Below are 17,129 nucleotides of genomic sequence, written 5' to 3' on the forward strand. Positions count from 1 at the left end.
AATAACTGATATCATTTTTGGCCTAAACAAATCGGTTCAATAAAAAATAATAACTGATTTACTTTGTAATCCGTTTTATTTAGCAACAAGTATAACATGGATGCAATATATATATTTGAATAATTCATGTCATTTAAAACAATAATGAGGGAGTAATCACATATTAATAAGATACATTTTTGACACACTACAATATTAATACGACACATTATTATCATTCAGATTTTCCGCATGCTGATTTAATTTAATTACATTTCTAATACAAATGAGATACATGTACGACACAATTCAATTTAATGTTACATTTCAACCATATCAGTCGTTCATCGTTCAAGACTCGTCGTCGTCGAGCATGTGGTGAACCGCTGTGGATGGTCCCAGGGCATTGATGTGGCTGATGATCATTTCTTATTTGACAATGACCATTATAATTTTATAATGACCCAATTACGTAATAATGTTATTTTTACCACAAATAAACATCCTTTGATGTCACCACCAGTATTTTTGGTAAACATGATTAAAGAAGGAAAACGTTTGTTTATTTCACAGTTTGAAAGTTACTGGTCGTGTATGTAAAAACTCGGCCACCAGTGTTAAAGCATGTTCACGATCTAAACATACATATCTAGATTATTTTAAGAATAATACCTTATGTGCTGACCTGATTGTAGGAAAAAGAAGCAAGAAATTTATTTATATAAGAAACAAACATATTTGATCTTAGTATTTTAAACCACCGAAACTTAACCATTATATAAACATGAGGTAGTTTGCTAACATAATAAATATGTTGCCCAGCTCTTGCCAAGTGGAGGCCACCTCTTGTAAGAGCCACATTGTTATATTTTTTTTAACTGATACGCTTTAATTAAGGTTTTTATCAACTAATTGTTTAAAAACATATATAAAATGCAAAACGATCATGACCTAAAGATAAACTTTTAATATATAATTTACCTCCATCGATTAGAATATCAATAGGTTGCAAGCCTGGATAATTAATAATAACACTTTGCAAACATCTCTAATTTGATAAAATCAAGTCCGTACATTTAAACAGATAAATTAATTAGTGCCAAACAACTCAATTAATGTACATCAAAATTAATCCACAGTTTGCAAATAAATGCCCCTAATGTTATTGTAAGCCGATAATAGGTGTCATTAACACCTCGTTGTAGGTATACCTCCTCTATAAAATCAATTTACCGAAACCTCCACGGCTTTTACTATATAAATCAATTTACCGAACTTGTCATTTACCGAAACCTCCATAATCCCATTTTCGGTTACCTCCCTTAGTTGTAAATTTGCTAAATTGTTTCAGCGTACATACTTCAATGCTTGGATATAAAACTGATCGTTAGACGTTAGCAAATCTAGTAACCATGGACGAAAGCAAGCTATTTGTCCGCACAATCGAGAGAAATGACGGGCAGGAAATAAACATCAATCAGTGTGAAGTAGGTGATGTAGGTTGCGTGGTTTGGGATGCTGCTATTGTTTTGGCAAAATACTTTGAGACCCCAGACTTCGAAAATGGACACGCGTGGAGAAATAAATGTGTTGTTGAACTTGGAGCAGGTACTGGGGTGGTAGGACTATTGGTGGCAAGTTACGGGTATGTTATTTATTGAAAGTAACCATGTTTGCAATTCGTCTGATCAATGTAATTTTCCTTAGGTTTTTCTGATAAAATCATTCTGTCTTGAATATTTCCTTGTCAGTCTCAATTATTTATGATTGACACTATACTTAAGGCTTTGTCAGTATTTAATCACACAAATTAAGCCAAACTTAATCCGTTGGGGGCCTGAAAAGGTGCAGGCTTGACCTCTTTCATGAAAAATTTTTGGGTGATAAACTTTGTACATGGTATTTGATTTTATAATGCAGATTGCAATTAAGTACAGTACTTAAATTTAATCATACATTCAGCATATATTCCATGAGGTATTTCTTTGTCAGAAATAAATTGATGTTGAGTTTATATCAAGATTATTTAGTAATACTCAGTGTGCGAAATTTAGATTTTAAAGTATTAAATAGCCCAACTTCTTATACATATATATAAAAAGTAAAATTTCTTACTAGCCTGACAATATAAATTGTTTAATTCCCACTAGCTCAAATGGATTTTCACTAGCCAAAACCTTTCGGGCTTGTGTGAATTTCGCACACTGAATACTGTAATTTAACAACTTTGTCCATTGCCATAAAAACGCATGTATCAGTTATTCATAACTCAAAAGGACATTGCAAATGACAAAGGAAAAAATGTGGGTTATGTTTTAAATAGATGGGGCCATTAAATTGAATTGGGGGTCTGCCCTGCCTTTTCACTTTAGCTACATCCCTGCAGGGCTCAACATTCACCTCAAAACAAACTTGCCCTACCGGGCAAGTACTGACAAAATCTACTTGCCCTGAACGTAAAGCCATTTGCCCAAACATGAAATATCACATTAACTGTAAACCTCATATTTTTTAATAAAGATCAAAATGATACACCACACAACCTTTTTTACTTTTGCACATTTAAAAAACTAATAACAGCAGTTAAAGTCTAATTTAAGACAAAATTTAATGCTCTTTGTTCTTTTTTGCACTTGCCTGGGCGGACAACTAGATTATAAAATAACTTGCCCGGACCCAACATTTACTTGCCAGGGGCAATAGGACAACTGTTAATGTTGAGCCCTGTCCCTGTTGGGATAACGCTTATACCTATGTTGGCTGGCAAATAAGTACCTGACTATTATATATACTTATATTAAACTTTAAAGGTATTACAATTAATTAAAATAATAATGCTTCAATGCCTTTATATTCATACATTTTCTTGTAAGGCTTCTTTGATTATCTTAGAGGCAAGTATATTGCCTTGACGGTAAACATTCTATCCCAATTAATGTATGCGCTTCAAGTGTTAGTGGTGACTAGCTTTGGTATGTGTTGAAAACAAATAATTATTACCAGTATATGCCTGCAGTTGGAGAACTTGCTTATAGTGCTAATGGTTGCACTCCAATGGGACACTGGTTAGAGTGATTTCTTTGATCAAAGCTTTGGTGTTTGACCCATGATTTTCATTAAAAGCATGACAATAAATTTGGTTTATATCACCCTAGCCCCCCCCCCCCCCCCCCACACACACACACACACTTGCACACAAAGTCAAATATACCCTTCAATAGTAAATTGGTTTATCTTTTCAAAAATATTTCATAACTTAATAAAATTTAATTCGTCAGATTTAATTCTGAGTATTATTCAACAATAGCTGTTATTTTGTGTTATTTCAGTGCTAAGACTATTATGACTGACCTGGCAGAGTTTGTTCCATTAATTGAGTACAATATAGACTTCAACAAAACCTTGTTTCAAATGGAAGCTTCAGCAAAAACTTTGAAATGGGGTGAGCCAACGGTTGATACACCAGAATACAGAAATATAGATGTGGTCATTGTGGCTGACTGCATTTACTACGATGAGGTAGGGTTTATTGTACTTCACAAAAGTATTGCTATGGGCGAAACATTTTTCTTATTGCGTATTCCAGGGCCTTGAACCCCTGATGAACAGCATGTATGACCCATGTTTTGTGGACACTTCCTTATGTTATTAGGGTTGGTGTTAGCGCACTAATGCTGCCTTGTATACTTAATCATTGCATGTTCCAGTCCTGTGGACATCTGTGAACTGCTTTAATAACCATAGTACATTTGTAATACCCTAAATACTAGTAGTTCCTTATTGGATGTCCAATTCTTTGAACCGCTGTTGTGGTTGAAAACTTTGTACAACTTGTGTTCTATGGACACCTTGGTATTTCTGTAATAAGCGTAGTCCTCTTTGTTTGCTCTGAATAGTTCCTTATAACATATTCCAGTCCCTTGAACTGCTTGCCAACATCATGTTGGACCCATGTTCTGAGGACACCTTTTAGCTGCTGTAGTAACTGTAGTTCATTTTAACTGATGCTAATAGTTCCCATTTTTAGTATGTTCCAGTACACTGAAAACTGTGTACTGATGTAATTACCGTAGTCCACATATTCTGCCTGTATAGTGCATGTTCTAGTTCCTTCAAACCCTGGTGAACATCATGTATAACTGGTGTTCTGTTGACACATGTGAACTGCTATAATTACCATGGTACACTTGTACTACCTTTAATAGTTCTTTACTGCATGCATGTTCCAATCTCTTCATATCTTGTTGAGCACCATGCACGACCCTTTCACTGTGCAAAAATTTGTACAACTTTAATAACCATATTTGCTTACTCTGCTCTGAATAGTTCCTTTAACAATTTCCACTTTGTACTGCTGTAATTACCTTAGTTCTCTTAAATTATTATGCTCCCCCCAAATTTTTGGGGGGACGTATAGTCGCTGCTTCATCCGTCCGTGCGTGTCTCCGTCCGTCTTTGCACACTTTTTGTCCGGGCTATTTCTCAGCAATTAATGACCGGAATTCAATTAAACTTTATGGGAAGCTTCACTACCAAAAGGAGATGTGTATATTATCAGCCAGTTCTGGTTGGTTGATTTTTCACAGAGTTATGGCCCTTTGAAATTTTCCATTAACTGTACATATAGTGCAATTCTTGTCCGGGCTATTACTCAGCAACTAATGACTGGAATTCAATGAAACTTTATGGAAACCTTCACTACCAAGAGGAGATGTGCATATTATCAGTCGGTTCTCGTCGGATCATTTTTTTTACAGAGTTATGGCCCTTTGAAATTTTCCATTGTACATATAGTGCAATTCTTATCCGAGCTATTTCTCAGCAACTTATTACGGTAATTCAATGAAACTTTATGGGAAGCTTCACTACCAACAGGAGATTTGCATATTATCAGCCGGTTATGATGGGATGATTTTTCACAGAGTTATGGCCCTTTGAAATTTACTATAAACTACATACATATAGTGCAATTCTTGTCCAGGCTATTTCTCCCCAACTACTGACTGGAATTCGATGAAGCTTTATGGGAAGCTTAACTACCTTGAGGAGATGTGCATATTATTTGTGGGTTCTGATTAGATGATTTATTTAGAGAGTTATGGCCCTTTGAAATTTTTAAGTTGCTAAACCAGTTATCTTTTATTTTGTCAAAAGTTATGCCCCTCAAGACGTTTCTTTTTATTTGAATATATAGTGCAATATTGTGACTAAAAAAACCTTTGGGGAGCATCAACCGTCTCCGACGGTTTCTTGTTATTATTAGTTCCTTATTGTATGTTCCAGTCCCTGGAACCCCTGGTGAACACCATGTATGACCTATGTTCTAAAGACACGTTTGTATACTGCTGTTATGAGGAGCGGACCACAGGCAACAAACCTGAGCTACAGAGGAGATTCATGCAGGTGTATTGAGATTAACAGTGTTGAGCATTAATATTTGAATCATGCTTGCTTATCCTTGTTATTTCAATACAAAGAATATTAATGTTTTCCACCTCATTATTTAGGGGGAACTTAATATGTTCAATTGATTGTAACTTATTCACCAGTAATGGTATTAACAGTTAAAATCACCCAAATCAAATTACACTTACACTTCATAAAATATTTATCATGATATGATATGTTATATTGACAAACATCTTGACAATTTGAAGTTCATTCTTTATGCTACTAGTATTTATTACACAGTTAATGCATTGTATTGCATGAAATGTAACAGCAAGGTGCCTGATATTAATTAATTATTTCCTTAAATTAAGGTTTCATTTCTTTCAATTAAACCAATATAGATGATAAACATTGTATTGCCCCCAAAAAAATTAGTATGCATTGCTATAAATAATTGTACTGCATTTATATTCACAGTTATCATCTGAGAAGTTTGAAATTGAGGAAATACCTATGAGTCAACAAGACCCAGTGTTCTGCAGCAAAGACATTCACATCCTTAAAATGACCTTAAAGCCTTTGGATACCTGATTCCTTTGAAATGCAGAAGAATGGAGTTTATGTAATAACTATGTGTCAAGGGTTTATGGCCACAAAAATGTATAATCTCAAACATAGTATCAGCTTAAAGTATTGACAGATTAGAATGTTTGAGCTTTGGTACTTATTACATAAGTTGATAAAGATTCAAACTATGAAAGAGCTTACAAATGGTCAAAGTTATGGGGCCAGGTTACAACAAGCTGAAATTGTCTGGAAAAAAATCGGTGGCATTCAGATGGAAGTCAGGTTCAGAAAATTTGGGAGGAAAATAAGAAATGTTTACACATATGTGAGCAGGATGGATGAACTTTCCTAGTTTACAACAAATAAATTGAAAACTAATTGGTGGACTTAAGGTTGGGAAACAGGAAATTAATATGGTCACATATCCGAGCATGAAATATTATCTTTCCTAACATTGTTATTCTTGTTCAAAAGCTAACACTTTTAGATGGAATCTTGTGGCATAAACAATTTTTCCTGCAGGATGCCTGTGTGTGTGCTGTCATTAAAAACTGGCATTTTCCTGACAGTCATAGATAATCTTGCTGTTGATAAAACCATCTTCAGATATAATTGTGTAAAAGGGTCATATATGTTGTGTATTATGTTTACATGTTTTATGAAATAAATACAACTTGATTTAGGATGTTATAAATCAATAATCAATCATTCTGAGTTCTTTTGCATGGGAATGATAATATATTTTGAATTCTGTTTTTGTATTCTAGTTTGTTTGTCTTTGCAAATCTGTTTTATATGTTATTTCCATTTTAAGCTTCATCATGCAAAAAACGGTTCTTATGCAATATAGCCAGCATAGCTCCACATCTGACTGCGCATCAGCGCTGTCTGGTCAGGAGCTAACCTTTGAACTATAAAGTCACGAACAGTTTCATGGTCTCGTAACAAGACCGGGTAGGTTGAGACCAAACCGCGCAGATGCGCACACTGATCGGAGCTATGTAGGCCATTTATGGCATAGCACCAATTTTGCAAGACGCTGCTCATTTGAATTTATCGTAATAAGACTGTTAATTTTTTAAAGTGATTGATCCATATACACTGCTGTCACTGTGATAAATTTGCCGTATTGAATTTAAGATCTCTTATTTCAAACAGGATGTTAGACTGAATTTTAACTATTCATTTAATGAAGCTAATATAAAGATTTGTGTGTGCTCTTTTGAAATACAAATACATGGCACTTAAAGGCCTTGTCTAAGGAACATTAATCCTTTGCCCATGTTTTATTCCAGTATGAATTGCAGTTATAATACACAGTTTATGTGCCACTAAAAAATCGCTTAATCATAATCTTTCCTCTCAGCCGACCAAGAAATGGCTGTGCAGGATTTTAATAATTAGCTTATTATGCCCCCCTTCGAAGAAGAGGGGGTATATTGCTTTGCTCATGTCGGTCGGTCGGTCGGTATGTCGATCTGTCCACCAGGTGGTTTCCGGATGATAACTCAAGAACGCTTGGGGCTAGGATCATGAAACTTCATAGGTACATTGATCATGACCCGCAGATGACCCCTATTGATTTTGAGGTCACTAGGTCAAAGGTCAAGGTCACAGGTGAAGGTCACAGTTACTGGAAATAGGCATTATAAATTTATAAGGATTTAGCATGGTTCAAACAAGGGAAAAAACTACGGTTTATGCATGTTCTTTTTATTACAGATTTGCCTCCCTATAATTCTTTCAAAATCTCATTTTACAGCTGAGATTCCAAATCTGACCTGTAAATGAGCCCCATATTTACTGCCAGTGCTAGGTTACCTTTTCCCATTTGATCATTCTTAAGTATTGGTATTGTAATGCTGCTACTGCTGCTGCTACTGCTACTGCTACTACTACTACTACTACTACTACTACTTCTACTACTACTACTACTACTACTAATACTACTACTACTACTACTACTACTACTACTACTACTACTACTACTACTACTACTACTACTACTACTACTACTACTACTACTACTACTACTACTACTACTACTACTACTACTACTACTACTACTACTACTACTACTACTACTACTACTACTACTACTACTACTACTTCTACTACTACTACTACTACTACTACTACTACTACTACTACTACTACTACTACTACTACTACTACTACTACTACTACTACTACTACTACTACTACTACTACTACTACTACTACTACTACTACTACTACTACTACTACTACTACTACTACTACTACTACCACTGCTACCACCACTACCACCACCACCACCACCACCACAAAAAACGTATTCACACAATGGCTGCTACTACAACTTATAGCCCATATAGGGGGGCATGCATGTTTTACAAACAGCCCTTGTTTATTTCAGAATTATATTGGGATGTTCTGTATTTATTAGTGTTATTGTTATTATCATTATAATTATTGTTATAATTATTATTATCATTATTATTGATTATTTATGGTAAAAAAAACATTTGCTGCTACTATTTTACTGAACAAGATTGTTTAATTCTGTACTCAGTATTTTGCTTTCCATAATAGTTTGCATCAGACAATTAGTGTACTAAAACAAAAACCTGTTATGAAAATTAATTTTAAAATGTGAAATGGACTTTGATGTATGTCCGTTTGACATGCCTCATTTTGCTGTTCATTGGACCTAATTGTGATGATGCTCTTTTTATATGCTACCGGTAATTAATGATATTTGTATTGTTATTCAAAACAAGGAAAACAATGTGGTCAGTGTATGTACATGGTTATATTAACCCTTTGCATGCTGGGAAATTTGTCGTCTGCTAAAATGTTGTCTAATTCGGTTACAGCACTGAAAGAGTTAAAGAATATTTATGTTAATTTTGTTTAATTTGATGGTAGGGAGAAAAAGCCCCATATAGTGTTCATATATTTTATTTTTTAGCATATTTCATACTTTTTACCAGTTTCTCCGGCGTCAATAAGCATCACTTTATGATGTGTGTACTCACAATATACAGAATATTAAGTAGAATATATAGAAGCCCTATCCACAATAAGAGAAATTTAACTCTTTCAGTGCTGGAACCGAATTTGAAAGCCTTTGCAAACAGTTTGGATCCAGATGAGACGCCACAGAACGTGGCGTCTCATCAGGATCCAAACTGTTTGCTATTCTGATAGTATTCTTTGAAAAAAAATCGAAGAAAATGCTAATTTTAAAAATTCAGCAGACGACATTTTAGCAGACAACAAATTTCCCAGCATGCAAAGGGTTAAGATGTATACGTGTGTCCAATCTTCAGTTGTGGACATGTTTAAAAGTAAGCGATAGCTGTAGCCCAACGAAATTATGATATACCGGTTCATACATAAACTTAAACAATACCGAACAGTTACTAACTGGAATCATTGTCGTATAAGAAAAGATGAAGAACAAATGGATGGGGTTTAAAAAAGCACAAAAGTGGCCTGTCGTATATTGCGTTTAGTACACATACCATCCAAAAATTTAACTATTTTGTTTTTATAAATAGCCGGGTGACCGAAATTATTATTTTAGAGAACACATATTACTTAAAGTACTAAGTATTGGTTTAACTAATAAGCATTAGTAATTTGGGAACAAACATTTTTCTAAAAAGTCTATTTTGCAACATATAGCAATAATGATATCTAATAAATTAACAAATAACTATACCATTTTTTTATATAGTTTCAACAAAACAAACATATACTGGACTTGTTATGATGCAAAGAATAGATATACTGTCCTATCCGATATGATTCCATACAATCAAACTAATGCGAATCCGGCATGCTGTTGAACTGCTTTTGGTGTTTATTAGAGTTCGTTCCATAATTGTTTTGTATTAATTTCCTAATATATACAAAAAACAATGCCATCATTCCAAATTATTCCGTCAATTGACGTTTGTCCCTTGCATAATGAATCATACACGAAGCTATATTTTCACCATTTCGCACTCTGATTTATAGTGTTCATGTGTTTTTTAACCCATTTGTGCCTAGTGCACTCTCCCATCCTTCTAAATTGGATCAATTTGTTTCCAAAATAAGGGATGCCTAGTATATTTATTTCTATATTTAGAATATTTCTTTCAGAAATTCCTTTAAGCAAACAGCGCAGACCCTGATGAGACGCCGCATCATGCGGCATCTCATCTGGGTCTACGCTGTTTGCCAAGGCCTTTTTTCTTGACACTAGGCATAAATGGGTTAATCTATGACCAAACGTTTACAAATTATCATTTCGACAATCTGTCAACAAGTAATATTTATCCAGTGGCCTTATAAGGCGGTCAATGTCTGTAGATTAGTTTCCATCTTTAAATGGTCGGAAAAGGGCACTTAACAGTTAGTCACTGTTTTACATTTATCATCAATATCTATCAATTCCTTTCATTAAGCGTTCAGCGAATAATAGTGATGTATTTAATTGATTAAATGATTACAAATTTGTGGAGTAAAGTTTGACAAGGATTAGACATTTGTTTTTGTAGATTTAAACAAAATTAACATGTTGCGGAAATTACTGATATACAGTGTTTTATGTAAGTACTCTAAGATCTGATACGTTATTACAGTTCATGATTTAGTTAACTCATATCACACCAAAGTTCGGCTTCAATACTGGTTTATTCTATTGTACTGTTGTATAGTTTGTTTATGAAAATACATACGACAAGAAGCTTAGAACAATTAAAAAAAACGTGAAAGCAAAGATAATAAAATGTCAATAGCGTTGGTAAATTGTCTGTAAATCTTTCAATATCAACGAAGTTAACGCTTCACTCGGACGCAGTCTTAGATAAATAACGTGAAGAAGGTTAAAACTGGAAAAAGGAAAAAAGTTTTACCGGTCTTTCAATATGTATTTTATGACGAGTCGTACTGCGACTATTCGTACGCGAGACTTTATTAGTGCGTGGTAAGGGTAACTCTTAAAAATAAGACGTTTAAACGCGAATTTAGGGCTTCTTTTATATACAGATAATATTGCGCTGGAATATTGCACATATAAAAAGTACCTCACTTGCCCGACGTGTTATGCTACACGCTGGCAATCCCAAAACTCCGACTATAAATATTTTCTCTAGTAAAAAATATAATATATTTCCTAAGTGATACACAATGACCTCTACATACAAAACATCAAATCAATATTTAGTTTTAACGTAAAACTAACATACCTGATAAAATGTACACCAAATATCTGTAAACTATAGGAAGTTCAATATCAGTGCAAGATGCATTTGAAAGCTTACCCTCATTTTTAACACTTTCGTAAATCAGCCAAATCATTTGTCGTAAAGTTAACTTGATCGAGTTTTTCAAAACTTTAACGACCATTAAAGGTAACATCCTGTGTATTTTGGATATCACGCAAATTACAGGACATGGTCCAAGTTTATTTATTAAGGCTTTTCAAATAATAGGACAATACCATTGTGTTGTATTAAAATAATCGGACCCAATACTGAATCCATTAAATTAACGGCCTTTAGTTTTATTTGATGTGAAAGTTTCGAGCAACTAGGCCTAAGGTTCTGTTTCTCAGGTATCGGGTTCGTTCACCAGTGCACGGCGCTGGCATGTTACAACTGTTCCTCACACACGTTGCCAGGAGACTGCGGAGACACCTTCCGGCTCCAGGCCAACAACAAAACCTACATCCACGAGGAATGCGAATCCTGTGTCAAAATCTACACAAAAGCAACTAAACGTAAGGATGTGTGTCACTTATGCCATTTTTTATGCTTTTAGCATATCTCGCTAAAACGTTGCTTGTTATGATAAATAAGTTGTAACGCAGTCAATAATGTTTAGATTGTTTACCTTTCAAATTGACCTGTCATCAAAGCACATGTAATTCATGCAGGACACATCTTCATGAGCGATATTAAATCAAACAACTATCCAGGCATAACATGTTGCACTGAGGAAATGTAAATCATGTGAAAATGTTAGACTGACTTTTCCCGTAAGAGCGTCATGCGAGTAGTACACATAGTCTGGTCATATCAAAGAATATAAGAAAGCAATATTATAAAAACCCATTCATGTAGGTTTCATGCCAGAAACAAAGTATTATGACAGTTAACATTGAATTGTGACCATGGCGAGCATGTGAGCTTAACGTTACATATGGTCTGCTTATGGGGAAGAATAACACAGACTATTACACGGCCGTTAATCATGGGCGCCACCTTTTTTTAGATGCATTAATTAATTAGCCAATGCTACTTCCGAGGTGGCGCTCAGGCCCGGATGGTTTAACATTTAACGGATAATTTTACAGGGTGATTAGGTTTTATAAGATTTTTCAACATATTTCGCATTATTAAAAAAAAATCGGCCAATATAGCGCGATTCAGCGAAGATAAATTCATCCAAAATGTACAGAAACATACAATCACAACCCATTTGGATACGTGAGGACCTTTATAAGTTGTGGCATGGTAGAATTCGTATAAACAAATCGATGTATTTGCCTGTGTGACGAGCACATTCCCAGCCAATTAATCGCTCATTACATAAAACGATTGCTTTGAACATTTACAAGTTAATCTGTGCACAAAAAACATCGGCCTCTTGCCTATCTAACAGATATATTTGCCTTTTTCAAAAAGAGATGGAGCCACTGTCAAGGAAGTGGAGTTAAGAATATGAGGTGGCGCCAATGTACATTTATGGTCACAAATGTTATGTAATGGTTTCTATTATGTTTACAGGACTTACATTCATTTTTGTAAGTTGACTACTTCAGCATATTTGATCCGCGTGCGTTTTTAACTAGAAAAAGTAGTTTTCTCATAATTTTTTTTATGGATTTAAACGTTCGTCTTTGTAAGATAAGAACATTTAACATCTATTATACAAAACAAGTTAACGGAAAAAGACGGAGCTATCTTCTTTTTTTGGAGTTGATAGTGGAAGTAATTCCATATATGAGCCTAAGTAAGATTCGTTGACCTTGGGCTTTTAGTAAATTAAGCATTTGTATTAAGGGACAAAAATGATCGTTTCAAGAAGAAGTATTATCTTATATTTATTTCGTGAATTATCATACTGTATACACAAATTGCTGTCGATGAACTATTTTGATATATCAAGAATTTAGTTATTGGTGTTATTGAGTATTACAAATGTTTGGTATATATCGTACGATAGGTTTTATTCAGGTTGGTGACTTCTTGATCGAGTTAATAAATTATATATTAAAAAAATTACATTTTATCTATTATAGAATGTGTTATGTTCTATAAAGATTTGGGCCGTCGTATGTACGTTGAAAAACAAAGTAAATATAACAATTAATAATAACATTATATATCAAATGTACGCCATGTGATGATGTCATTGCGATACGACTGTTAATTCATATATCGTTCATTGGCGCCATCTCCTTAGCATTGGCTCCATCCCTTTTGGAAAAATGATAAATTATCTATTACGTCGGCAAGAAGCCAATATTGTTCGTGCATGCAGCATCTAATATATGTTTTATGCAATCGTTTGATGTCGTAAGCGATTTTAAATGGATTGAGAATGTATGTTTCTGAACATTTTGGGATGAATTAATCTTCGCTGAATCGCACTACATTGCCCGATTTTAAAAATTATGCGATATATGCTGAGAAAACATATAAAACCTAAGCACCCTATAAAATTATCCATGAAATTTCAAAACATCCGGAGGTGGCGCTCAGGTCCGAATTTGAATAAAAGGCCGTTAATCATGGCTCATTTATTAATGCATCGCAAAAAGAGGTGGCGCGCGTGATTAACGGCCTTATATTAAAATTCAACCATGCGTTTAAAAAGACTTAAGTTTCAACGCGGAAACACAATTTGAACGGACGATTCAACCAAACACTATGACTTTCCCGCTTGTATTTTCTGTAAAGGTTAATTTGTAAAGTTGTTCTGATGACGCATGCATCAGATATGTTAACGCTAAGACTACTACTATCCGGGATCTTTGTTTTTCACTTGTAATTCACATTCCGTTGTTACCTTTTGTAAGTGTAGGTAAGACGTTGTATTTTAAATTTGCTTTGAACATAATGTTGCATGCAACAAAGAAATCGAACATCTGGATTTTTGCACCGGAATTCAAGTTGACTTTTTTATGTTGCCTCGCTTCTAGTTTACGAGCGGAAGTGCAAACCCAAACGTCCCGACGGCTTCAACTTTACTGTCGGCTGCAAATATGACAACGAACGCATCACGTGTCACTGTCACGATAACTTGTGCAACGTGGCGGCTCGTGATTTTATGAGCTTTGCCCATTTGTGTGTTTCTTGTGTGATTTTATTGTTTTCGAGTCTATCCAAATGATCATTCTTAAGAGCTCTACACGATCCACAAACTTCACGCCGCATCGGCATTTCACAAAATAACAAATAAAAAAGAAAAAAATGACTGCCTTTCAATCAATTGATTAGAGTGTACGAACGCTTGATATTTTTATTAGCAATTTTGTTTGGTGATTTTCCATAAACGATATGATATTTATAATTTGAATTTAAAAAGATCTGCAGGTTCAGGTAGCATTCAGATACGTTTTGAATAAATTGCATGTAAACATAATACTTAGTTTTCAAAAAAAGGAATTGTGACGATGATAGCAAAAAAGTGTTTGGCGAAAATGTGTTCCAATTCTTTAGCTTTCTAGTAGTACAAAGATTTCGTATAAGTGAAATTTAGTGACAAATAATAGGATGAATGTCTAATCAATTTTTTTACAATAATGTACCATTGCACGATGGAGCAGTATAAGAATCAAAATTGTTGTTATGTGTCTTGTTCTGTGAAAATTTAGGCAAAATGCATGTGCGTAAAGTGTCGTCCCAGATTAGCCTGTGCAGTCCGTCAGGGACTGACACTTTCCGCTTTAATGGTAATTTTCGTTTAAAGGGAGTCCCTTTTAACCGAAAATCTAGTTTAAGCGGAAAGTGTCGTTCCTGATTAGCCTGTGCGGAATGCACAGGTTAATCTGGGACGACACTTTACGCACATGCATCATGCCCAGTTTTCTCAGAACAAGACACTTTATGTTGCTAATTTTATATAGTATTTCTTTCTATTTTTGTTTATTGTTAATTTTGATTAAAACTTCATCACACTTTTTGCTAGTTCTCGTTTCAAATATTCTTCAATTGAATGCTTATTTTTGTATCGTACTTTGCGCTTACAACATAGCGACTATTTGATTAGCAAACCGCTTTATTCTACATGTACCTAACAATGGATTAACTGTTTACTCTCAACTCTGAACTTCAGTACAGCATATGGGAAGTGAAAAATAAAATAACTTATTAATATAAACTCTGACTGAAACTGTGTCTGTTTCGATGTATGGTTTATGTTGCCAAATACCAGTAAGTTATTTTATTTCACTGTTCTTAATATGTGTGCGTGTGATTGTGGCACTGTGTGACAACCTTCGTGCGAAGATTTGAATGATTTATAGCTCAGTGTCAAACGTCTCAAACGTGAGATTACACATCACTGGGAGTTTGAGTGTGTGTCAGCGTGTTTTTGGCCTGGGGCGTAGCTCCAAGGCCATAGTAATGATACAAATTTCTGAGCCTATCCAAATTGGCTGGCTGCCAAAATCCAAATTCCCAAAACTCCGATTTACCACTTAATTCATGCGCACTAAAAGTAGTTCATCGCAAATCTCAATAACCCGCCTTCTAACTACAGAACATAACTATATAACATGACAGTGTCATACAAAGTGTAAAAAAATATTATTGAAGCAAAATTGCTAAGCATTTGCTACGACATAGTTTTTATTGTTTACATATTCATGCGATAATAAGTTCCTCACTTGACGGTATAGGCCGAAAAGATACGAGATACGGAGACAGAAGAATTTTTTGAGACATTTTTTGAAGACCTTATATTTCGTATTTACAAACATATTTTAAAATATTGTTATTTTATTTTGCGTTAACAAGACATTCCAGAAAAAGAAAATGAAAAAACAAACAAACAAATATTCACGATCATTCTCGGAAATAGACGAAGTAACCGGATATGGTATTTCACTGCGCAGATCGAGCGCGAAAAGTTCTACGTGAGATAAAGTACACAATATGTACACCGTGCTTTATCATGGTAAGTGGATTTTCTGTTGTATACACATTACAAAGGAAGTATGAGTGTTTTTTTGATCTGTTAACTATGCAATAAAAAGCTATTTAAGGCTCATAAAAGTGATTTATTTGACGCAAACAATAAAAGTTTATTTGCGGCCATGTTGGTGTTGTTCTATATCTTCACCGCCTATGTAGACGAACCTCAACCAGATCTGTAGAGTTGAACAAAAGGTTATCGTTTCCACCACCAGTATCGTATAGTCATCCACCGTCGATGTACACTGTAGTATATACACGAATATTGTCTTTTCTTACTGTCTCTGAGCTTATGCACTCAAACGATAGGGTCAATACATTCGGATAAAGGGAGAAATTCGGACAATACTTCTTCCCAAGCACACTAATTCTAGTCCCAGGCCTTCAGCGCCTACAGCGCTTTGATTTTATATCATTATTTGAACGGTTCAGACTCTATTCTATTTACGGAAAAGTTACAACGGTGTTGCGCGAGTCATAGGGGATTCTATGGTATTCATAGGCCGTAAAGCACTCGACTGAAAATTAAAGTCCTAATACATGCTTGTCTAATGTCATCGTAGTTGCCTTTTGAAAGGTACCGAAAGGTATTGTTATGCCTGAGCGGATTCGTGGCATAGTGCTTACGCACCAGCGCCAGAGATCAGTGTCGCAAGTATGATATCGCGCTCAACCATAACCTACTTAATCGCGTTTCGCTTGAGACAAAGCCAAGGTGCAGGGTACTGTTGCCTCATATCGGGCACAACAAAGACAGCGTCTATTGTATCTCGCACAATCTTCCGTATTCATACTAAGTCTAACCTACTACCGCATGTCTGGTCGTGACGTCCACATAAGTTTATTATCTTAATTGGAATATGCTGTGGCAATTGATGACAAGTAGTGGACAAACTATGGTCCTTTATGTAAGTCGCGTGTGGCCATATTGCAAATCCGGATCGGTAAGTGTTTTGTTAACAAATAGCTAACTACTGTGGCCATGGACGATCAGGCCGAGAGATTTTTATGCTT

General features: G+C 34.9%; 1 protein-coding gene across 2 annotated transcripts; it reads left to right on the plus strand.

The window, feature by feature from the left end:
* The first annotated feature begins 1,297 nt into the window (after positions 1 to 1,297).
* Positions 1,298 to 15,100, plus strand: LOC127855652 (protein N-lysine methyltransferase METTL21D-like). Of its 2 annotated transcripts, none has more exons than XM_052391391.1 (6): positions 1,298 to 1,624; positions 3,309 to 3,498; positions 5,263 to 5,378; positions 5,848 to 10,520; positions 11,528 to 11,692; positions 14,120 to 15,100. In XM_052391391.1, the coding sequence occupies exons 1-4, from the start codon at positions 1,392 to 1,394 to the stop codon at positions 5,885 to 5,887; spliced, it is 579 nt and encodes a 192-aa protein (XP_052247351.1). In that variant the 5' UTR covers positions 1,298 to 1,391; the 3' UTR covers positions 5,888 to 10,520; positions 11,528 to 11,692; positions 14,120 to 15,100. The 2 variants fall into 2 exon arrangements, with proteins under 2 accessions (XP_052247351.1, XP_052247350.1); XM_052391390.1 differs by having other exon boundaries at positions 1,299 to 1,624; positions 5,263 to 5,382.
* Positions 15,101 to 17,129: the final 2,029 nt, after the last annotated feature.

This window comes from Dreissena polymorpha, chromosome 13 (genome assembly GCF_020536995.1).
Source record: "Dreissena polymorpha isolate Duluth1 chromosome 13, UMN_Dpol_1.0, whole genome shotgun sequence".
NCBI lineage: Eukaryota > Metazoa > Mollusca > Bivalvia > Myida > Dreissenidae > Dreissena > Dreissena polymorpha.